This window comes from Lissotriton vulgaris, chromosome 11 (assembly GCF_964263255.1).
Source record: "Lissotriton vulgaris chromosome 11, aLisVul1.2, whole genome shotgun sequence".
Lineage (NCBI taxonomy): Eukaryota > Metazoa > Chordata > Amphibia > Caudata > Salamandridae > Lissotriton > Lissotriton vulgaris.
Window position 1 is genome coordinate 72,622,172 of NC_141699.1, and position 24,987 is coordinate 72,647,158.

General features: G+C 48.9%; 1 protein-coding gene across 1 annotated transcript in view; it reads left to right on the forward strand.

Moving 5' to 3' along the window:
• The first annotated feature begins 486 nt into the window (after positions 1–486).
• Positions 487–24,987, forward strand: part of SDF2L1 (stromal cell derived factor 2 like 1) — a 49,697-nt gene continuing 25,196 nt past the window's right edge. Inside the window, exons 1-2 of the mRNA XM_086942724.1 lie at positions 487–902; positions 12,698–12,894. Of these exons, the coding sequence (XP_086798850.1) occupies positions 722–902; positions 12,698–12,894 (378 nt within the window). The 5' untranslated portion in view covers positions 487–721. The remainder of the gene's footprint in view (positions 903–12,697; positions 12,895–24,987) is intronic.

The window sequence follows — 24,987 nt, forward strand, 5'->3', positions numbered from 1 at the left end:
ACTCTCGTTCTACATGCAATTCTTTATTTATACTCAAAATCAGATCATGTGTCGCCGCGGACCCCTCCGATATGTTTGTGGTCCAAGTGTCCATGACTTCCAGAGAGGTATAATAGTGCTACTTTGTATATTAATGGAGTTAGGCTCGCGACGCCCCTCGGCAAGCCCTCGTTAGGGCTTCGGCAAGCCCTCGTTAGGGCTTTCAGGGCCTTGCAGCCTCGTGAGTCACTGTGAAAAGAGAAGTGCGGAAGTTCGGAAAAGGAACAACACGTGCGCACCATAGCCGAGCCGCAAGGAATCATACTGACGGAAGTGAATGCGCAGGCGCGCGTGCCTCCTCTCAATCGATGCACTAACATGAAGCACGTTGACGGACGTCATAGCTATGGGATTTGCTGTCTTTTCGTGCTTCCCAGTCATTGGTTGGCAATTGTTGTATGAGTTCCTCCGTGGACCTATAGTAAGCGCCTTCGTGGCTACCGGTGTTACTGTCAAAGTAGGTGTTTGAGTGACAGGCTGCTACCCCAGTCGTGTTAACATGCGTGTCCCAAGATACGCCTGCTTGCTGAATCGACGAATGAGGATACCCTGTTGATAGCGGGCTGGCCCTGATTTGCTTCCGGAAACTCCTCCCACTTACCGGTGTCGCCCTGTGATTGGTCGGTTCTTGTTGAGGGAAGTGTGCTGCGAGTCTCGTTCTATTGCCGCCGTGCACCGTCTGATGGGCTGCGACATGGCGGCTCCCGTTGGAGCCCTCGGCGTGCTGCTGTCGCTGCTCCTTTGCCTGGGCCCCGTCAGTGCCTCCGACTCTTACGAGTACGTGACCTGCGGGTCAGTCATCAAACTGCTGAACCAGCGGCACGGAGTGCGACTGCACTCCCACGACGTCAAGTACGGCTCAGGTGAGTGGCACACGGACCGGCGGCGGAGAGAGGGCCCCGCGCAGGGGGTGGGTGTGTGAGAGCACCCAGAAGGAAGGGCAGACGGGTTGAAGGGACGGATGGAAGCAAGGAAGGAAGAACGCGGATCGTGGGGGGCAGGGACTGAGAAGTAGGGGCGTCTTGTTACAGAAAGGAAGTGGTCCTGTTTTACATCACAGCTAACTAACGTGTACCATTTCGAGCCCAGGATGAAGAAAGACTGAATTTCATTTAATGGATGCTGGAATTCCTGATGCCATAACACCGTAGAGGACGATTCTGGTTTTTAACAGTTATAACTTCCTATAGGTAGTCCGGGCCCTAGGCCCACATGCTGTGGAAATAATGGACACAGACATGGCTGGTATAGTACTGCAGCCCTGCCCCGTCTATTAACAGGGTCCCCTGACTAGTGTCGCCTGTGGTGGGTGTAAAGTTTAGTACATCATAGGAGCACTAGACTGCATCCAGCCGGATGCTACATCCTTCGCAAAGTTTAACAAAAACAAATGAAAGTCCAAATCTGTAATAAAACACAGAGAAGACACCTGGCATCATATGAGTCTATACGCTGTCAACCGAACGGCACTGGAGCCTCGGACCGCATAAAAATAGAGAACAGAGGCGCAACAATTTGGAATACAGTACACCAATCAAGTTAATGTTAAAAAGTTATCATATATGTTCACAAAAAGAGTAGCGGTCCTTCAGGTTGTTTTTCAAATATATTTTTATTGCAGTCTTCAAATAATAACTTGACAGAAATGACAGCCAACGCGTTTCGCCCAGAATTGGGCTTCCTCAGGGCAAAATATATTTGAACGTCAACGTAGGAGCACTAGACTGCATCCAGCTGGATGCTACATACCTCACACTCACTCCTTTTTTTCTGAAGGTTGTTTCAGGTTTCTATTTTACCAAACTGCCTTCCAGGATATGTTTTGATAATGCAGTTTTTTTCTGGAGACCTCCAAATAGAAATTATTGGTGAACTACTCGGCATTCTGTCTCGATAGTTGGGCAACAATTAAGAAGCAGGACTGAGCAGGAAAATACACTTGTGTATGTTTTGGTAGTTCCTCATCCTGGATATTCTTCATAATCGACCCATACACCCTGTTTAGGTCGGGGTGTGTAGGGCATTATGAGTAAAATTCAAATAACTTTATTCGATTGTAAGCATTACAATCATAAAAGTACATATCATCAACAAACAGTTAAAAACAGTCCGGATAATTCATTTGACAGGTAAGGGATCCAATACACAGTATAAGGTAGAAAAGAAAGAGCAGCGGGCACCATGAGCATAAGCATTATTAAATGTACATTAAAAACATAAATAATTTCATTATAAAAATTAGAAAGTGCCTAAAACATTAGCAGCATAATTATCCATCCATACTTTTCCTGAAGGTGATGGCTGATTTTAAAAAGTTACAGACAAATAAAGTGCAATCACAATTCAGCAATTGGAGATAGTAAAGTGCAGGTTTGATTTGTACGAAGGTCAGTTTTTTGAGGCACGGTTTAAGATATAGTTTCCGTGGTAAAGTATAATAAGGGCAAATGAATAAAAAGTGTGCCAGATCTTGAGGAGACTTCCCGTCGCAGCCGCAAGCTGGCAACACTTCACCCCGATGAGCCCCACTTGGAACCGCCAGTAAGAGATGGAATAGGTCAAAGCGGAACCTTGTTAGCAAAAAACGTTCATAGCCAGTCATGTGCCATGACAAATAAGGTTCCATTTGTGGACAGGTTTTGAGAAGTAGGTGTTTCCTAACACTGTCCTTCTGTAGCTCAACCTCTTCTCTGTCTGTGCATCTTAGTATTAACATAGCATTTTTTACAAAGATAACATCAGGTTTTGTGATCAAGTTGGGAGTAAAAAACAAATCAGGCCGGCCAATTGCCGTCAGACAGTCCTTTATATACTTCAACCACGGAACTTTAAACCTCCCATCAAGTGTTAAGGCTTCTTTTAATAAAGCTTGGGTGAGAGGAATATCAGTATTAAGCCAACAATTCAACCAGCACAGTACCGGGTTCACTGCTATTCTGTCACTTAAGTAGGGGACACCCAACTCCTCGTGTACCGAAAAATTCCCAGTGCCCCTTGGCAGCCTCAATATCTTTTTCAGAACATTATTTTCTGTGACCTCTAGGTCCTTTATCTTGCAGTAGCCCCAAAGCTCGCTTCCATAGCAGGCGACAGCAACACTTTTTGCCTGGTATAATTTGAGCAAAGCGGCCGTTGGGCAATTTCCAATTTTATTCGCAAAGCCAAGAATGGCCGCATTAACACGTGTTGCCTCACCCTTCTTTTTGGTGACTGCGGGACCCCAAGATAATTTATGATCTAAGAGGACTCCAAGGTATGAAAAAGTATTGGTAGTGGGGATTTTCTCCCCATTTATGCAGAAAGAGTTAGTTTTCCGTGTACCCTGACTTATTTTCATGACGTAGGACTTAGAATTGTTAATGCTTAGGCCACGGGACTCCATGAACTTAAAGAAGGAATTTAGTAGTTTCTGAAGGCCATTTGCTGTTCTAGAAATAAGTACAGCATCATCTGCATAAAGCCGCACAGGAACCCCTTTGCGCTCTACAAAGGGGTAGTCCTGCTTCAGTCTTTAGAAGAGATTCCTCCAATTCATTGATGTACAGATTGAAGAGGAATGGAGCCAGGATACATCCCTGTCGTACACCCCGATTTATTCTAAATTCACCCGTTACTTTATGGTCTTGGGTGTAACGAACATTGGCTCTTGTATCCGAATGCAGATCGGCCAAGAAGTTGACAAGATTCCTCTCTACGCCCATTTTTATCAGAGTAGCCCATAGTATGCCTCTGTCCACACAGTGGAAAGCGGACGACAAGTCCATAAATGCCATATAGACAGTTCCTTGTTTGGCCAGGGTGTATTTACTTAAAATCAGGTACAGGTTCAGACACTGTGTAATTGTCGAATGACCAGGTCTGAATCCATATTGTATAGGTGATAAAATATTGTTTTCTTTGGCCCATGTAGATAGCCTGTTTAAAATTATACCACCTACCACTTTAGCTACTGAATTTATTAAAGATATCCGCCTGTAACATAATGGGCTACTACGGTCGCCCTTTTTAAAAACAGGGACTATAGTCGATAACCCCCACGCATTTGGGCACCCCGAGATCACTGCTGCTTTCACTACCGCAGTGAGGACGGGAGCCCAAAAGGAAATACTGGACTTGAAAAGGTCCGATGGTAAACCATCCGGGCCCGGGGCTTTATTATTAGTTAGTCCCTGGATACCCCTTTCAACCTCATTAACTGAAAAGCATAAAAAAAATTCGGATGGGGTTAAAAAGACATTTTCTGCCCGTTGCTCGTTACTCTTAAAGATTATACTAAAGTGGGTCACCCACTCCTCCTCTGAGATGTTAGTACCAAGGACTATATCATTAGGATTATCAAACAAAGGTTTGTTGATAATTTGCCAGAAGTTACTACTGTTCCCCAACACTGAAGGGTCAAGGAGGGACTCTATGGTATTGGCCTTGATTTCCTTTTTCCTAACGGTTAATGCCTTCTTATAAATCGAGCGGAGATTTCTTATTTGATCAGAATCTCTGGGTTTGATTTTTAAAGCATTCTTCAAATCTCTACTTGCCTTTGAGCAATTGTGGTCAAACCATTTAGAGTTATTTTCGCTTTGTCCTTTAGTTGGTGCTGTTAGCATAGGGACAATTTTTGAAACTATCACCTCAAACCCAGACAGGATGTTCTCAGGGGGTGAGTCGGAAGATGTACATACTAACAGTTCCTCCTCACAAGCATTTATTTATTTTAGTGTATAAAGTATCTTGATTTACCATTGCCCATTTTATGCGGCGTCTGCCATTTATGCAGCTCAACGTTCCCCGGTCATTGCGGGGCATTCGTTTTTTAAATAAAGTCCCACCCATTCTGATAGTTAGGGGATTGTGATCACTGTGAACACTCAAAAGAATGGTGAAATTCGAGACCCAAATTGCAAGATCTATGGAAACTAATATATGGTCTATAAAGGATCCCTGCCCATGTCCTTTAAAGGTTGAAACATCATAGACTTTTGTGTCGGGAACCATAGACATGGCTATAATTAAATTATTTTCATTCACTAGATCATTTAAATTCTTGCCTCCCCTAGTATGGGCGAAATGGAAACCTTCTACATTGTTACATCCCAAATAACCCATTGGGGTGGAGCCTGGATTGCCACATGGGTGTACATTAAAATCACCTACAATCAACAACTTCCGTGACACGGTGCATGCAGTTTTTCTCAACATCTCTGTTAAGGACACAATATTACAATCACCATTACCGTTATTAGCATTATAAAAATTAATCACGGTCAAAACACTTTTGCCACTCTTTAGTTCAAGCATCTGGATGTTCCGATTGGCATTATAACAGATGCTTATTTTAAAACACAAACCTAAATTAATGAAGATGGCCAAGCCCCCCTTTACTCTGCCCCTAGTTGATGCAGCAGCTGGTACAACAAAGCTTTGAAAACCCTCAATATGGGCATTTTTATCCTCCATCCATGTCTCCTGAAGACATATATTTGTGTATTTTTTGATAAATATTAACCAGGCGTGATCACATAATTTATCGGCCAAGCCGGCTATGTTCCAGGAAATTAAGCTCATACAATCACCAGGTACTGTTTCTATAAGAGTTTCTCTGATAGTTGGAGCAATCATTGGGTTAGGTATCTCTGTATGTGTAGCCCCCAGGTTCACAGTGCTGGCCACGTCTGGTTCTAAGTTGGCCAAGGTGGAATTATGGGCCTCAGGCAAGACAGGAGATTTGTTGTTGTTGGATGGGAGGTCCATGGTTGGCAATGACTTACTGGGGTTATCTAGCTTTGTCATCAGAGCGGGGGCCACTATGGCTTGGTTGTATGCCTCTCCTTGTTCGTGATTAGGTTCTACGGAATCGTCGGGTGTTGATGTAAATGGGCCAGCCTGTAGTCAGTCAACACCCTCCAGATCACTCTGATTATAAAAGGCATCAAACCTGTTAGTGATAGGTACATTATAATAGGATTTTGGATCTATAAATTGGGGGTGTTCCTGATGATAATACGTCCCCTGAGCATCCTCCCAGTTCTCTGGAAAGGTACCTTCATATCTAACCTCTCTAGGTTCCCAGGATATGTTCCTTCTTTGTTGACGCTGTTCCCCTGCAATATAGTGGCCTTGGTATCTAGATGTTATCCCACTGTAATATTGATTAAAGTTATCTGGGGCTCTTGCATGCTCAGCGGTGGAGAAAGAATGCACTGATGTTAGAGGGTGGTTATTCGGGGGGTAAAAATAACTCAGATCCATAGTACGGATCAGGCTGCTAATAGAGCTGTCCTTCCAGTCCGTTATCAACTTTGCCGTTCGCCCATCTTTAAAGTTAACTACAACACAATCGCCCTCGGTGGACTTAAATCTATTTCCCACCTAATCCACTCTTCTAACATTTGTTATTTTACCACTGATGTATGGGGGAATCGGTCTGTGGACAGTTAGCCAATGGCTTACTTTGTTTTTCAGTTCACCGTAGCTTTCTGTTTTACCTGTCTCAAGTTGTGGTACCCCAATCATTACTATGGTGTGCCAATGAGAATCTGGTGGAAGGTGGATGTGGGTGGCTTTTTTTGGTTTTATTGTTGTGAGTATTTGTTTAGGGTGTGTATCAGGAGCAACGTTTTGTGTAGTTGTTGGCCTTTGTGGCTCAGTTTGACCACCGCAAGACTCAGGGGATGTACCTTCCGCGGCCCATTCACTCTGATCAATGTCGGGAGTATGGCCCTCAGGTGAGGAAACCTGGGATTGTGCTGTATCTGTGTTGTTATTGGCTTGTATCAGTGGTGTTATAGTGTTTTGCACTGATGTGTTTACGGATAAAGAAGGTGTCGAAACAGAACTGCTACTTGGGGCAATAGTATTGGGTTGTGTCTTCAAAGTCTTTGTTTGTTTAAGATTACTTTTAAGTGGTATGGAGCTTTCCTTTGGTTTTTGCACGGAAAGGATCTTTAAAATACTTGAGGTGTCCTTTCTTTGTTGTTTTTCAAGTTTCACAAAGGTTTGCTCTATGCAGGTGATTTTATCACACAAGGGTTGCAATAAAGATTTAATCAGTTCTTCCAGGTCAGTTGATGTTATATTATCCACTACACTAACTTTTTCAGTCTGGCACATTTGCACTGAGTAAGTCTTAGTGTGATCTGCCTGTATATCATTTAGTGTACTAGTATTCTTAGTAGCAGGTATAGAAGTAGGGTTTTGTGTGGCATTGGATGCTTTAGCCAACCTAAAATTTAACCAAACATCCCTAGCCGACGGCTTATGAAGACCTAATGGTCTATAAATTTTCCTTACTATTGATTTGGTTTTTGCATGTTTCTTTTGTTGGCGCTTTCTCTCGTTGGGGGATAGTGTTTTGTCGACAGTTATTACATTTACATTTAGCGAGCTTTCAACACAAGTACCCCCTTGCAAGTTTGGAGAAGATATTCCGGGTTGAGGAGAACAAACAATCTCCCCCAAATTGGAAACAAGCAACGGGCTTTGTTCTAGACTATTTACAATTATAGGAGATGACAGTAGAACAGATTTCTTGCTGCTTTTTTGACCACTTGGCAACCCTGTAAAAGACTGCATTAGGAGAGATTCCTCCTGATTGAATGAGGAGTCCATGATATTATTGATTGCGGTGGTATTTGCAGTCGTATGCTGTGATAAGTTTGGAAAACACAAATCCGGGGTTAATGAGAGACGCCTCTCCGTATTTTGGATAGCATCTGCAACTACACCGATGGTTTTTTGTAACATTAGGTCAATAGCAGTTAGTGTCGGCAAAGGTGTGGATGGTAAGGTCTTATTTCTAGTGGATGATCTTGTGGCCACAGGAGTCTTTCTTACTTTTGTCATTTTAGCAGAATTATCCGTAGTTAGTACGATATAAATATTGGTTACTAGACAGTAGTAAAGCGGAAAAGGAAAGAAATCACAGTCACCTTGATCCTGGGGGTGATGCGCCGTTAGGGGGGTGGCCCGTCCCGTCTCCTTTGGTCCCCTGAGGGCCACAGAGGGCCCGCCCTTTGCCCGGGCTTCGCCCCAGGCGTCCCGCGATGCGGGGATTCTCCTGTCTTTATTGGGCCTGGTGGCGCTCTCTGGCGCGTCTGTCGTCACCTTGGACGCGCCGCCGCGAGGCCTGCCGGGTGTTGTAGTCCCCCGGAGCGGCGGCGCGGAGTCAGATGCCTTCGTGACTCTTGGCGGTGGCGGCTGGAACGTCTGATGCTTTCTCTGCCCGTTAGTGACTCTCGGCGGTGGCGGCGGTAATTTACTCTCCCCCGCTCTGCCGGGATTCTCCTGTCTTTATTGGGCCTGGTGGCGCTCTCTTGCGCGTCTGTCGTCACCTTGGACGCGCCGCCGCGAGGCCTGCCGGGTGTTGTAGTCCCCCGGAGCGGCTGCGCGGAGTCAGATGCCTTCGTGATTCTTGGCGGTGGCGGCTGGAACGTCTGATGCTTTCTCTGCCCGTTAGTGACTCTCGGCGGTGGCGGCGGTAATTTACTCTCCCCCGCTCTGCCGGGATTCTCCTGTCTTTATTGGGCCTGGTGGCGCTCTCTGGCGCGTCTGTCGTCACCTTGGACGCGCCGCCGCGAGGCCTGCCGGGTGTTGTAGTCCCCCGGAGCGGCGGCGCGGAGTCAGATGCCTTCGTGACTCTTGGCGGTGGCGGCTGGAACGTCTGATGCTTTCTCTGCCCGTCAGTGACTCTCGGCGGTGGCGGCGGTAATTTACTCTCCCCCGCTCTGCCGGGATTCTCCTGTCTTTATTGGGCCTGGTGGCGCTCTCTGGCGCGTCTGTCGTCACCTTGGACGCGCCGCCGCGAGGCCTGCCGGGTGTTGTAGTCCCCCGGAGCGGCTGCGCGGAGTCAGATGCCTTCGTGACTCTTGGCGGTGGCGGCTGGAACGTCTGATGCTTTCTCTGCCCGTTAGTGACTCTCGGCGGTGGCGGCGGTAATTTACTCTCCCCCGCTCTGCCGGGATTCTCCTGTCTTTATTGGGCCTGGTGGCGCTCTCTGGCGCGTCTGTCGTCACCTTGGACGCGCCGCCGCGAGGCCTGCCGGGTGTTGTAGTCCCCCGGAGCGGCTGCGCGGAGTCAGATGCCTTCGTGACTCTTGGCGGTGGCGGCTGGAACGTCTGATGCTTTCTCTGCCCGTTAGTGACTCTCGGCGGTGGCGGCGGTAATTTACTCTCCCCCGCTCTGCGGGATTCTCCTGTCTTTATTGGGCCTGGTGGCGCTCTCTGGCGCGTCTGTCGTCAGCTTGGACGCGCCGCCGCGAGGCCTGCCGGGTGTTGTAGTCCCCCGGAGCGGCGGCGCGGAGTCAGATGCCTTCGTGACTCTTGGCGGTGGCGGCTGGAACGTCTGATGCTTTCTCTGCCCGTTATGAGTAATTCCTTAATGAGGCACAGTAATAATGGCCCCTGCAGCGTCTGCCTATATTCTCTCTTAATTGTGGGGAAATGTAATTTATGGGTTAAATGAATAACTTGCATAACACCAGCCTTTAAATGTTCTATGGCCCTTGATGGGCACTAGACAACATTATAAATGTTAGGAAATCCAAGAACGAAATCCCAACTGTAACCATTGTGACAAATGCATCCCATACCCGAGGGAGTATTCCTCTAAACCAAAGAAGGTGAGGCTACTGGAACCAATAACAAAATGCAACCAGAGACATACATCTGTTAGAAGTAAAAGCTGTGTTAGTTGCTGTGAGAAGTTGGCCTGGCATATGATGACCACTATTCCAGTGGGCACCTTGCACCAGTCCAAACAACCCTTATTGATGGTAGGTTTAAGACAACCTTTAAGTCTTGAAGAAATGTAAAGCAGCTTGTTTTACCAGTCTTTAATCTCTTGAATGCTCAAATGAAAGTACACCTCATAAGGTATATATCAAATATATATGTATTTATTCTAAGCACAACCCCTCTAGTCTCTTCATGAGGCTAGAGGCAAAAGTACAATACAAGAACTTTAAATAGCACACAGTAAATAGCACAGTATATGTTTTGCCCTAGGGGCCTCACAAACCATATACTAAAATAGTGGTATAAGAACCACGTGAGGGCTAGAAGGGAGGCCTAGGGCCTGGAGAACCGCCGGGGCAACCAGGAACCACCCAAGTTAGGGACACAGGAGACCCACGGGGGACACGTGCAGTGTCTAAACACAGCCGCAAATCATAATTGACTTCTAAGGAGGAGAAGCAAATTACAATTTTAAAGATTAAGGACTCTTGGGATTGCACTACGATGAACCCTTTTAGACTAGGACACTTCGAGAGTCAAGACACACGGGAGCACCGGAGTACTCGTGTCAGCCTCGGAGATGTCTGGAAGTCCGTGTCCTGTGTCGCAGATTCTCCGGGATCCGGCGGGAGCCTCGAAAATACAGACCGGCAAGATGCTTCTTTTGTGCCTGTTTGAACAGGGGAGTTACTCCTTGACCCCAAGGGAGATTTTTTCCGTCTTCTAGTCGATATGGAATGTCGAAGGTCCAAGATTTATATTTCAGAGTTTCGTCCAGGGTAATCTAAAGTCCTAGGGACTGGGCTCCAATACTTCTACTACGTTTAGGGGATGAACTAACTCTAGAGCCCACCTATGGGAGGACCTGGGGAGGGGGTGGTTACACCCCTTCCTCTTTTTCCAGTTTTGCGCTGGGGCTGAGTGCCCCAGCAACCGGTTTGAACTGGGAAATGCATGGAACACCTTGTGTGCCCCAGGCAGTGTCTGAAAAGCATTCACTGAATGCAACCCACCCTGCCCCAATACATTAAAGCCTGTCTGGGGAGGTGCTGGCAACTCCCTGGACAGGAATCCTATTGTCCTGGCCTCCCCTGCCAGAGTTTCGTCCAGCAGCAGGAGGTCAGACTCATATCTGTGGCAGCAGCATCCATTTTGTGAAGCTGAGGCTCTTTAAAACATTTACCGGGTGTACCAGTTTGTACATGTCTTCTCACTATTGAAGGGTGGAATTCTACCCCCGCCGCCAGGACTGGCGGGGTGGGGGTAGGATTCCAAAGTGTTTGACACCAAACACGACATGTTTTGATAAAGCCAAACCAAAGTTAGCATTAACCGCGAGGATTATAATGCACTTAAGAGTATATGGTATGGCTATATCATAGAACAGCTATAAGGAAGGGATTCTGAAAGCTGCAGAGGGGCTCAGCTCATGATATATATCTAAGTAAGGGGTGCTTACACCACCTTACCCAGGCCGCAAGTGCAGACCTGTGGTGTCATTTTGGAAGGCGTTCCAGGGGTGGCATAATACATGCTTCAGCCCCTGGTAAGCCTCTGGGGTACCTATGCCCTTGGTACTTAGGGTACCATATACTAGGGGCTCACAAGGTAACTCCGTAACCAATCTGGTATGTACATGATATCAATTTAGAGAGAGAACAGCTAGGCTGTGGTCCTGATTAGCAGGGCCACAGCCAGACTAAAGTCGAAAAACCAGTAAAACACAGCAAAAAGTAGGGGTAACCATAGGAAGCAGACCCTACTCTCCTACAGTTGCAATAACACCAAATCTATTATTTTTAGAAACAAGCCAGGGAGAACAGAGTTACGGACTGTCAAAGGTAGCTTATGGCATTTTTAAATAGGAAAGTCGAAAACCACTTTAACAGGTATTAGTGAACTTATCAGGCAATTGAAATGTAGAAGCATACAGGTTAAGTGGAGAAAATGGCATATTTCACAAGAGCTCAATTTGCGGTTCTTGAAAAGCGTTTTTCAGAGCATGGAGAACCTTGCACAGGTAATACAAAATCCCAAACTTTGCCCGTAGGTACTTACACTCTCAGGACCGGGACAACGCACTCTTCTCGATCTATTGGTTTGGCATATTTGCTTCCGTTTTCCTCTCAATTCCAGTGCTGCATCTATCATCACAATTTACAGTGTCTCACACATGACCTTAATTCGGATTGAATTAGTACCCCAAAGGGCCCTTTTGGGTATATGGGGCCCTCAGACCTCACGAGATACAAGACGATTTTGGTGAACATGGGGTATATGGTGGCGTAACGGGATATTGCTCAGAAGTGGGCATGTGAGATATTGCCATCATTCAGAAAATGGGATGAAGGTATGACATGTAAAACTATTGAATAAGAGGTCTATAAGGGCAGGAGCTGCAAGTACAAAATACGAGAAGATTTTGGTGATCCAAAATACAGGAGATATAGAGTAATAGGAGGCTGAATATTGGATAACATGCTATAAGTAGCACAGAGGGAAGAAGGATGGATGATGGGATGGCACACCTCCGGTTTAGCGTATAATGAAAATAAAAAATTAGACCACATGTAAATGGGTGACTTTATCATGAACGGGGGAGGGAGAGTGAAATTACCAGAATCGTACTGTTTACTTAATGATCTGCTATTGTGTTGATGTGGTGCTCATACACTTGCTGCTCGTTATATATATGTGTGTGTGTGTGTGTATATATGTATATGTATATGTATATATATATAAATCACGTGACTCCTCTGGATCTCTCGGTGTTTCAGCAACCACGCAGCACACCAGCAAACAGGAAGGAGTATGTGTGTATATATATATATATATATATATATATATATATATATATATATATATATATATATATATATATCTCAAGTTGTAGACTTAATTGTTTTTGCTTCTTTTGTCTTTTGAACTAGGAAGTGGGCAGCAGTCTGTTACTGGTGTTGAAGCCTCTGATGATGCCAACAGTTACTGGAGAATTCGAGGGAAAATAGATGGTGCCTGCTTCAGAGGAACCCCTATTAAATGTGGGCAGGCAATACGTTTAACACATGTTAATACAGGGAAGAACCTGCATACGCACCACTTCTCTTCGCCACTGTCCAACAATCAGGTGAGAGATCTATTTCAACAAACACTAGACCCACAGTGTGCACATGCACCACTTCTCCCTGCTCGAGTCGGGTAGGTTATCAAACAGAAGGGCTTGTTTGCCCACAAACCACCAGTCCTACATCTGCAGCCCACCTTGATGCATTCAATAACAGTGCAAGGCAGCTGGGATCAGCAGAAGTACAGAGGAGATTGCTGTAAGCTCTTTTTAGCCTTTGTTCCCTTAATGCTTCTATTTAATGCATCCTGTACTTTCCACACTGTTCTTTTCCTAAGCCATCTGTCTCACTTTCCCCTGCAACATAAGGTCCTGCAATGTTGTGGTGTCTTTCCCCTTCTGCGCTTTTCTCCTATGCTTACCCCCAAGTATGTGTACCTGTTCTTTCAGGTTGTTCTCACCCATGTCAAGGTCATACTCCCATTCATTGCACTACTCTGCCTGTGATGCAGTCTGTACAAGGTTCGCTTTATTCTCCATCCCTAGTTTTGTCTTTCACTGCTTTCTTAAATCCTGCAGAGAAGTTGAGAAAACAAAGATAAAAATTCAGAGTTTGTTTGTGTCATCGACCTGGAAGACTCTCTCCATGTTCCAGTTGCCAAAAAACGAAGTTCTACTGTGCCTGAAACTATATGAGCTATAGTGGCTCATATTGCCTGTGTTTAAGCCTCTTGTTTGGTTCCCTAAGCAATCCACTTCAATGGTCCAGTGTGTTTGAAGGGCAGGTTTTCATCTTCTTGTACTTTATGCACATTTAATCAAGCTTTGCTTAACATTCCCAGAATCAAGAAATGTTGCATGAGTGGTACAGGTTTCTTTCCACTACTTGTCGAACACACTTTCTTTAAAAATCAGGCGTACTCAATCCTAGACTTTTTGTAAATTATTACATTACTGGACACTGGCTTTTATGTTAACTTTTTTAGGTTTCGTCTGTCGAAAGTTGCGCAAGCAGCATTTCGCGCAGGCGAAATCTAATGAGAACAGTATGTGGCTTGGTCACCGCCTCTCTGTTCCATTGGCTAGCTCCATAAATGGAGGCTAGCCATTGGAACAGAGATCTGTCAGTCATAGCCGGAGCAGATTTGTGGGCGTTCCGGCGATTTTTAGGCTTTTCGCAACGTCATGAAGACGTGTCCACTGTGGGCGTGTACTTATTATTTTTTTTTGCATGGCTGTTTTTCATCATTTCTTCGATCGTGCTGGTCCCGCATGGTTGCATCCCGCTGTTCGTCCCCCCTCCCGCTGTCCGTGTCTTTGTCTCCCCCCCCCCCCACCCCGTGACTCCCGCTGTACGAGTGCCCGTCCCCGCTGTCACACGGGGCACCTCTAGCCGTATCTCAGCCCTCAATCCCAGTCTTGTTTTAGGACTTGTGTCTTTGGAAGTGCAGTAGCAACTGAAGAGATAAGAAGGGCCGGTACTCAGGACTGGAGAGCAACCGTCAGAGAGAGGATAAGGGCAAGACCCTGCAGCAGAGGAAGAGACAGTGAAAGAGAAAGGACTGGAGGAGCACGACAGATTGGTAAAGTGAAAGCTGCCAGGCAGGAGAGCAACAAGAAGCGCCAGGGATCAAACAAATACAAAAGCATAGTGGAATGGGGCAAGAGCAGAAGCTCTTAAGCGGCTTTAGGGGCGGGGGTGGGTGTGCAAACAATGAAAAACACAGGCAGGGTTGTGAGGGCGGAAGAAGCAAACTAAGGACAGCATTTTCTCAATATACATACATAACTGCATCTCATAATATTCCATGAATTAAAAACCCACCCAGTAGCTCAGACAGCGATTTCCGCTGCTCCCTCACAGCAGGTTCCATTAGCTCAGACATGCCCTGTTCGGGTTTAGCTAAATGTAGCAGAGAAGTACCAGCTAAACGTGGGAGCTAATAGTCAGTCATTCCAAAACACCATTGGCGGGCATAGACACAGACGAAAGACAGCCATCAGATGTGTACTGGTAGCGGAGTCAGCTAAAACTGGAGATTCGAGTTCTTTCGCTAAAAGAATTAGGCAAGAACACTTGACAACAACGAAATCAACAAACAGGCTTTTATGTTTTACTAAATTTTGATAGCAAATTAAAATTCACAATACAAAATGTTATTAGCTTTATGTTCGAACACCATTGCATTATGCCACTCTCGAAAACAACTATTCGTTTTTAAGAGTCTCTCACAAAATCTATTTTTCAATGGAGGGGGTAGCAAGGCAGCTCTATATAACCAAGGCTTTGGAACACTAGTTCAAAACAGCGGACTGTGCTATTGGCTGAGGATACATTTATTGTCCTTTTTTAGTGTTTATACAACTAAAGCAGCCAGCCTCCAAAACAGAAAGCCACGAGACTCTTTACACTCCTCCTCGAGCACAGGTTCTCTCATTCTACTGGCTAAAGTTTTGGGTGTGCGTCAATCCTGATTGGCTAGTTGACCTCGATGTTTCCCGCTCCGAACCTTCTATTTGTGAATAGTTTTGAAAACCACGTTCTTTGCTTTTAGATTGTTTTGTTGTGGTGCAGCGATGCCGAGGACAAAAGTGGGGTTCTCTGCACTATAAATAGTTTTGTTTACCCACCGTTTCATTATGAGCTTGAGTCATGGGGGCATTTGTGGTGCTAACCGGGTTTCCACAAGTTTATTTTGGTTCTGTAATTCAGGCAAATGGGTTTCATTTTCATATGATCCGTCACCCAGCCCTGGCTTTTCATTCAACAATTTTTCTATTGTGGTATTTAGTTTCCTGTGCATCATTTATAAGTATGAACTTTAAAAAAAAAGCAGGCAAGAGTTGTTAGCAGAAAAGCCAGGACTGACTTAAAACGTCCCACCAAATTTCGGGTCACACAAGTCCCTGATAACTCATGTCATCAAGGAGCACCATTTCCTGTAGTAAATATTTGCATTTTAGGAATTTTAGTTTAGGTTCATTTCAACTGGACTAACATTAAAACAATGATTTGTAAATGGAAATCACAGCATTGGAACATAGTGTCTTTGATGACAAAGTCATCTGGTAACCTTAATTTTAACTAGTTTGATTAAGTATTGGAAAGCCTATTCCTGAGTTCATGATATCTTATTTCTTTCGTTTTAGTCAGATATATGGCAGTCCCACAACTTCAAAGTACTTTTTTTCCATTCCTGTCGCTGCCTTTATGACCAGAGACCAGAGCAGCAACAGCAAGTCCAGGCATAGCAACTGCTACGCCCAAATGATGTCAATGGTGGTAAATCCGAGGTGAGGGCGGGGCAAGCAGCTGCGTAAGGAGGGTCTTATAAAACTTTGACCCGACTCCATTGGAATCCCTAAATCACATCAGGAAATCCCCTATGGGTGCTTCTAGTTACAGCCCAAGTGGCCAATGAAATCTCCCTTTCTACATAATGTAGAATGACCCATATCCTGCATCTCGCTCACCCCTGTGTCTGGGGTACTCGCCTCCTCCGGCCAAGCTCGACCCTCCATCACTCTCACCCCCCACCCAGGGTCCTCCGTCCCACACTCGCTCCATCGATCCATTATCGGCAGGGCCTCTAAGGCGCAGAGCGTTGCTGCAGTTTTACACACTCTCTCGAGTCTGGGGTACACCTCCTCCACCTCTGGCCAAGTTCGACCCCACTCCCCCCCCTCATCCCCCCCCCCACGTACGCAGCTCTCCCTTCATGCTCTATTTTCTCTTCTCTTTCATCACTTCTCCCTACCCCCCTCTATTTCATGCTAGAGGCTTCATGCGAGCCTCAGCTGGTGAAACTCTGCTTCTGTGCCACCCCTGACCTCTGTGTGGGGCTCTTTGCATGCGTGTGTGGGGCTCTTTGTGTGTGTGTGTGGGGGGGGCTCTTTGCGTGTGTGTGGGGGGCTCTTTGCGTGTGGGGCTCTTTGCGTGTGTGTGGGGGGCTCTTTGCGTGTGTGTGGGGGGCTCTTTGCGTGTGTGTGGGGGGCTCTTTGCGTGTGTGGGGGGGCTCTTTGCGTGTGTGTGGGGGGCTCTTGTGTGTGGGGGCTCGTGTGTGTGTGTGGGGGGCTCTTGCGTGTGTGGGGGGGGCTCTTGCGTGTGTGTGTGGGGGGGGCTCTTGCGTGTGTGTGGGGGGGCTCTTGCGTGTGTGTGTGGGGGGCTCTTGTGTGGTGTGTGTGGGGGGCTCTTGTGTGGTGTGTGTGTGGGCCTCTTGTGAGTGTGTGGGGGCTCTTGTGTGGGTGTGTGTGTGTGCAAATGCAATACGTCTCGCATTTGCGACAGAGTAAGCTATTGGCATTGTAAATGACAATGCCATTTATTTATCTGTTTTCAAAACCAACACATAAATAAAAAGTTTGTCCTCTACAATGCCAATAGCTCTAACTTTTCCGAAGGCAAAACCGTTGCATTGTAAATGCTTGTTTTATTTTTTTTAATTTCTTTATTGAGGTAGATCACGAATACAAAATAAAACATACAACTTGTCATCAAGCACCAGTATACTAGAAATTATTTTTCAAAAAACAAAAGAGAAAAGATAAAGAGAAATATGGAGGTACAGTCAGATCAAGCCTTAAAACCTAAGCAAAATTAGATTAAATCTGCTGTTTCATATATTATATAATGAACCACATACTGCAGTATTTCGTAACAATCCTGCGGAAAATCAGTTATAGGTATTAAAAGTGGTACATAGAAAATCAGGATTAATCAATCTTCTGCATCCATATATGCTCTAACCGGACCCCATATTTGCTGCCCTACTGCCTTTTTCCTCCTTTCCTTCATGGCATACAAATTATATTCCATATTATAAGTGAATAAGAACTGAGTTTGCTAGGCTTCAAATGAAGGAGGTTCGCTTTGTAACCAACATGAGGCAATACAGAGCCTTAGAACCGCTGTAGCAACAAAAATCAGATAGCCGGTATTATCACTAGGCTCGACTTGACCACACTCCATGTCTATACCCAACAAAATCTGCATTATTGAGAGCTGAAAAGGGGTACTCAAAATCTCTGATAGAAACTTATTTACATGCCTAAACAGTTCCCCTAATTTTACACAAGTGCCAAAAATATGCTTTACATCCGCCTGTTGGGCACTACATCTGAAGCATTTTCCTTCTAGGTCTCCACCCCACTTTGAAATTTTGTCAGGAGTACGATACATATAAAACAAGGTTTTATAATGTTGTGTTATAAGGTTAGCAGACATAAGTATTCGTCCAGCAAGTTTAATTGACCTTTCAAGCGGTATTCCTTGACATCCTAACCTATTCTCCCATTTAGTCACTTGTGCTTCTAAATCATTAGGCATAGCCTCTAGCATTAAATTATAAAGTACTCCGATCAGAGCACCTTTCTTATTGGCCTCTATAAGAGGGTTAGATACCATGCTTTTTTTTTTTTTTTTAAATATATTTTTATTGCAGAGTTATAAACAGCAGGAAAAAATTAAACAGCCAGTGCACTTGTGGGCTCCCCCCGTCCAATGACAGTTCACAGTTGTACACAGCCATTCAGCCCGCATCCCGGAGGCCGGGCGGCATATCAGATCGCTCGAGAGGAACACAACACAGTGTACGTCCCATTGGGACCCTGGCGGAAGGTCGTTTTACGTATCTGCTTTTACCCCCCCACCCGCAACAACATTCCCGTCAGCCATCTCCGTGGAATCAACGTAGTTGCCCCCGTCGGGGCCTGCTCTGGGCTATTCGGGCCTTCGTGCCAGGCCGTCCCACCCAATCAGTCTGCCCGCCACTCAATACCCCCTGTCCCAGTAGTTCCAAGGCCTCCACCAGCAACCCTCCAATGGCTTCCGGCCCTCCCCAAGCCCCTCTACAACTAACCCCCCCAACGCCCCCCCCCCTGGCAACTGCTAAGGTGTGTGCTTCGCTCTACTGAACTGGATGGTTCCACTACAGTACGTAGTGAGATACTTCTGTGTTCGCCCCGCGGTGTCCAGCGGCTTAGTTCTCGCCGTCCTCATCCTCAACCAAAGCATCACGCAGAGCCTGTACCACTAACTCCCATGCACGCGCCGCATCCAGAGCTCTCTCATTCCCCAACTTCACTGCTTGCTTCATCCGGAGCACGCTCTCGCAGTCAGCCCATCGCAGCAACTCATTCTTCCATCTACGCAGTGAGGGACCCCCCCTGGCCTTCCAGTGCCATGATATTTCCCTTTGAGCCAGTATCAGGCCCAGATCTATGAATTTACTTGTCACCTTGGTGTGCTTAGTATGCGGGAACCAGAGCAATAGACACGCCGCCATGTCGAATTCTACCTCCCTGTCAGTCACCTCATTCAGGAGTTCCCCTACCTCCGCCCAATAAGTTCCCAGTTGTGGACACCCCCAAAACAAGTGGTCCATGTCCGCCCCAAGGGACGAGCACCGGGGGCAACAGGCATCCGGCACCCGAAAGTGCCGCTGTAGTTTCTCTGGAGTTAAATAGGCCCTATGGAGCACATAAAAATGGACCTGCTGAAAGCGCGCGTTTCTGGTGCCCTTCCACGTGCGTCGCAGGATATGGCCCCATGCCGTATCCGGTATGGGCCGGCCAACGCTCCCCTCCCATTTAGCTTTGAGCCCATGGAGTGGTTCCAGCCCTTCGTTCAGCATCCTATTATGGAGGCACGTCACAGCTTTGAATGTACCAGCCGCCATCACCACATATTGGCATGCCATAGTCGTCGCGGGCTCCAGGAGCCCCTCTTTCCAGTGCTTTTGCATGGCAGCCACTACAGCCGCGTGTAGTAGGAAGCCCCCCTCAGGCAGTCCGAACTGGTCCCGGAGCACGTCGAACGGCGCCAACGCCCCATCTATATACAAGTCACCCACCACCTGCAACCCCGCGTCCTCCCAGTCCATCAATGGGGACCAATCCCCTCCGTGCGGCAAAGCCGTCAACATCCCGATCGGGATCTCCGGGGCATAAGGCCGCGATGCCCTCGCTCTCCGAAGGCTCCTCTGCCAGCACAGCCGGAGCGTCCGCTCCTCCATGGTGAGGGCCCGTAACTCGAGCCGTTGCTGCATAATGATGTACGACAGCACGTGGCGCTGTATCCCCCGACCCCGGTCTTCCTCCGGCCCCCGGAACACCCTGGCTACGTTCTGCGTAAGGACCTGCAACTGCGCCGCTAGATAGTACAGCTCAAGGTCGGGCACGGCCATGCCCCCCTCCAGCTTGGGGCGAAGTAGCGTGCTCAAGGCTATTCTGCGACGGCCGTGCCCCCACAGAAAGCCAATAATCAGTGACCGCAGTTCCCTAAACACCCCCTGGGGAATCCAGACAGGTAGCGTTCGGAAATAATAAAGGAAGCGGGGGAGCGCCACCATTTTCAACAATGCTATCCTGCCCAGGACTGTCAGCGGGAGGGTCGACCAGAAAGACAAGCTACCCCGTAGTGACTGGACACAACGGCCGATGTTACCCTCCAAAAGGTCAGCCGCCGAGTGGTAAATGCGGACACCCAAGTAGGTGATGCAAGAGGGTTCCCATGCCACACCCAAGTCGCTGCTAGGGGCTGGCGATCCCGCTCTCAGCGGAAACACGCAGGTCTTTGCCCAATTGACCTTAAGGCCCGACAGTCGGCCGAACTCGGACAGCAGATCCATCGCTCCAACCAGTGCCCCCGAAGTGTCAGCTAGGTACAGGAGCAGGTCATCTGCATAGAGCGATATATAATGCCATTGCCCATCACTCACTATTCCCGCGTATCGGTCGCCTGACCTCGCATGGACCGCCAAGGGTTCCATCGCCAGGGCAAACAACAGAGGGGAGAGAGAGCATCCCTGTCGTGTTCCCCTGCCCACCGGATACGCGACAGATACCAAGCCGCCCAATCGAACTCTCGCCGTCGCCGAGGTGTACAAGACCCTCGTCCACCTTCGAAACCCATCGCCCATGCCGAACCGCTCCAGTACTCCATCCAAGAAAGGCCATTCCAAACTGTCGAAGGCCTTCTCAACATCCACGGACAAGACCGCCGGCGTTCCCTCCCCATCCAAGATGGCGTCCATTATTCCCACCAGGCGGCGGATATTCATCGCCGTGCTCCTCGTGGGTATAAACCCGGCTTGATCCCTGTGCACCAGGCCCGTCATGTGCGGGGCCAATCTAGTGGCTAGGATGCGACTCAGGATCTTATAGTCCACCGTCAGCATGGACAGCGGGCGATAAGACCTCACGTCCGCGGCATCCCGGCCAGGCTTGAGGAGTGGTACTATCAAGGCCTCCCGCATGGAGCCAGGCAATGCCCCCTTCTCGAAGGCCTCCGTATACACCACCAGCAGCCTGGGTGCCAGAGCGTCTACATAGTGCTGATAGAACTCGACTGGGAGTCCGTCCACCCCGGGCGTCTTGTTACGGGCCATATGTTTGATAGCCACTCGAATTTCCGTAAGCGTGATCGGGCTACCCAGGTCCTTCGCGTCGTCCTCGTCCAAGACCGGAAGCGGCCTCTCCCCCAGGTACTCCACGATGTCCTGAACCCCCACTCCCAACTGACTCCGGTACAATTCCTCATAGTAACCCCTAAAGCGGTCCAATACAGCTGCCTGGGAGTACACCATCTCTCCCTGCGCGTTAGTAATGCTGAGGATCGGGCAACCCCTAAGTTCCGGGCTAGCTAATCTGGCTAAGAGGGTACCCACCTTGTCCCTTTCTGCGTGTGCCCTGATAATGTACTGCCTATAGTCATAACATCTCAAACGTTCCGTCTCCGCGGCTACCACTTCCTTCGCCTCCAATAACTGGGCCTGTAGATCTGGCCTAGTTGGCCTGCGCCGCTCCAGGTCCCTCAAAGTTTCCTCCGCTTTCATTAAGTCATTCAGCACAGTCGTTCGAGCATTCGAGAACCTGCCCAAGCACACCCCTCTCACCACCACTTTCATTGCATCCCATTCAGTAGACCTACTCGTCGCCGTTCCTTCATTCACACCGAAATAACTATCAATGCCCTGCCGGACCGCATCGTCGAACACAGAATCCTCTAGCGTCTCCGGCCGAAGCCGCCATGTTGGTATTACTGAGCGCTCCCTCTGCCATTGAATATGCACCAACAGGGGGTTATGATCGGATATCGTCCTAGCAAGGTACTCAGCATGGGTAATCAATGGGGCTAGGGAGCTCCCGCAAAGCACCGAATCAATCCTGACATGTAAATCATGGAGAGCGGAATAAAAGGAGTAATCCCTGGTTCCCCTGTGCCTCTCCCTCCAGACATCCAGTAACCCCCATTGTTCTTGCCAGTCCTTCCTGTGCGCGGCCAGCCTGCGCACAGGAGAGTCTACTAGGGGGGGATGGGACCTATCCAGAGCCACATCGGTAATCGAGTTGAAGTCCCCCCCTAGCACTATCGGACCCGCCAGGAAAGAGGCCAAGGACCCCGAGAGGCTATCAAAATATCGGCCTTGGTCAGTGTTCGGTGCATAAACACAACAGAAAACCACATCCCGTCCATACAATCTCCCCTCCACCGCTACAAACCTGCCATCCGGATCTATTACCTGATTCAGCACTTGAAAGGGTATCCCCGCCCTCACCCAGATCAAGACCCCCCTGGCATACGCTGAGTAAGTGGTGCCAAAAACCTGGCCCCGCCATCTTTTCTGCAAGGCAGCGCACTCTTTTTTGGTGAGGTGAGTCTCCTGGAGCATAGCTATCTGAACCCCCCTGCGTACCAGGTATGCATGTACTTTGTGACGTTTCACCATAGTCCGCAGCCCCCGGACATTCCACGTTAGGCATTTCAAATTAGGTAATGTCCCCATTCCAATTCCGTACAGTCCGAATCAAACAACAACGGTCCATGGCCCCCCCAATGCAGTTGCCCCCCCCCCAAACAACCCCAAAACTGAAACATTCCCCAAACCCCACTCCCCAGGACAGAGCACATGAACCCAATGGCCGCCCCCATCCAAACCTTGATCCAACTTCTCGCACACTTACCCTGTGGTCTCCACCACAGTCGACCTTAAGGGCCTAGGGGGGGTGAGTCGCCGCCGACCCCAGCTAGCGGAGCCCGCGTCCCGCCCTTCATCCCCTCCGATACACTCAGCTCCCCCACCCAGCAACCCGCCCTCCAGCAACAGGATATCACCCTACCATGAAGTCCCGATCTAGTCCCAAGTCTATCTCAGCCGCAGAAAATATTATCCGAAGTCTGTGGGGTCACCGTCGGCCCCTTCTGGCTCTCTGCCTCCGAAAGTTCCTCTCCTGTTCTGCTGCCTTCTCCTCCCGAGTCCGTTTCGGCCCGTTCACTGTTCTGTCGCGACCCTGTAATGGCCGCCGTCGCCGCGAGTGCATCCCTCTTCTCCGCCGCCATTTGAGCCTCCCGCTTCTCCCGCTGGCGCCTATTGCGGGACCTGATGCGTTGTGACTGCCGCACCCGGGGCTGCTTGGGCTGGTCTCGCCGACTTTGGTGCGTCCTATCCGTCCCCGCTCTGTACGACTCCAGCCATTGCCAAACTTCGTCCGGAGTCTGGAAAAAGTGTGTGGTGCCATCCATGATAATCCGCAGCTTGGCCGGGTAGAGCAAGGAGTACTGAATGCCTTCCTCCCTGAGCTCCTTCTTCACAGCAAGGAACGATGCCCTGTCCTTCTGGACCGCCTGCGTATAGTCCGGAAAGATCGTTACCTTGCTGTTCTCCACCTCATAAGGGCCCGACATCCTGGCCCGCTGGATGAGGAGGTCTCGGTCCTTGTAGTGGAGGAGCCGCACCACCATTGGTCGGGGGGGGGGGGCGGCCAAGCCCCGGCGGGCGAGCGGGCACCCGGTGAGCCCGCTCCAAAGTGAAAAATGGAGTAAGCCCCTCCGGCGCCACCACAGTGCGGAACCAGTTCTCCATGTAGGCCACCGCATCCTCCCCCTCAATCCGTTCCGGCAGGCCTACGACCCGCACGTTGTTCCGCCTGTTGCGGCCTTCGGCATCCTCCGCCCTCCGCTCTAGAGTGTCCAGTCGGGCCAAAATGTCTGTAATCCTGTGCTCCGCGGTCACCACCGATGGCTTCAGGTCCAGCAACAGTTGGTCATGATCCTTGACCCGATCCGCCAGCTTCGCGTGATCCGCGCGTAGCAGCCCCAGGCCCGTGGCCACTTGGGCAATGTCATTGTGCAACGCCTCCTTAGTGGAGGTGATCGCCTCAAGGATGGCATCCAAGCGCCGGTTCAGCCGCTGTTCCTGATCAGGCTCCGGGGAGGGATTCTCATTCAGCTGGGTCGATGTCGCCGAGTCCCCCTCGCGGCTCCCGGGCATCGGCCCTCCGATCGCCGCCATGTCAGGGCGCTGCGTCACAAGGCCGGCCACCCGTACTGTGGGTTCCCCCGTGGGTCCGTGCCGGTCACCGGGCACCGGGTAGTGCTATGTCACCGCCAATGGTCTCAGGAGCACTGACCAGGCGGACGAGCTCCGTTCCGTCACCCCCTCTGGGCCAGTGGGGGGAGGATGAGTCGTAGGGCGGTGGTCGGCGAGAACCCCTGACCTCCTGGGTGAATCGGGCAGCGTCCCCCGGTCTCAGGGCTTCGCGCCGCCAATCCCAGTGCGTTGGGCAGCCGGGTGCGGGGTCCCTCTCTGCTTGGCGACAGCCGGACTCAGGGCTGAAGTTCGGGACCGTCCGACCTCCTCGCCGCCATTTTCTTCACACCCCGGACTACACCTCGGCCGCCTCTTCCTCGATCTCCTCGGGGCCAGCAGTCCCCCAGCGATTCACCGATTACGTCCAGCTGTCCCCTTACACTTCAGAGGGCAGGAACGTCGTCTCCGGGTCGCCTAGGGTCCCGAAAAACAGGAGAATTAGCGGGATTCCGCGCGGAGCTGCGAGCTCACGCCGCCATCCCGATCGGCGTCCAAGCCACGCCCCGTTAGATACCATGCTTATAGTAGTTTTCATTAAATACTCACAAATTTGCAAATATTTGAAAAAATGTGCAGTTGGGAGTTGATATTGTTGCTTCAACTGACTAAATGACTTTAAGCCGTCCCCTGTATATAAATCCCCAACAGTAATTCACCCTCTTATTCGCCAACTCACCACTGTACAGTCCCAGCAGATACTGGGGTGTAAGATGGGGGCAGTCAGTGGAATATATATAGAGGTCTTTTCAATTTATAGTAATTTTTTATTACCTTCCAGACTATAGGC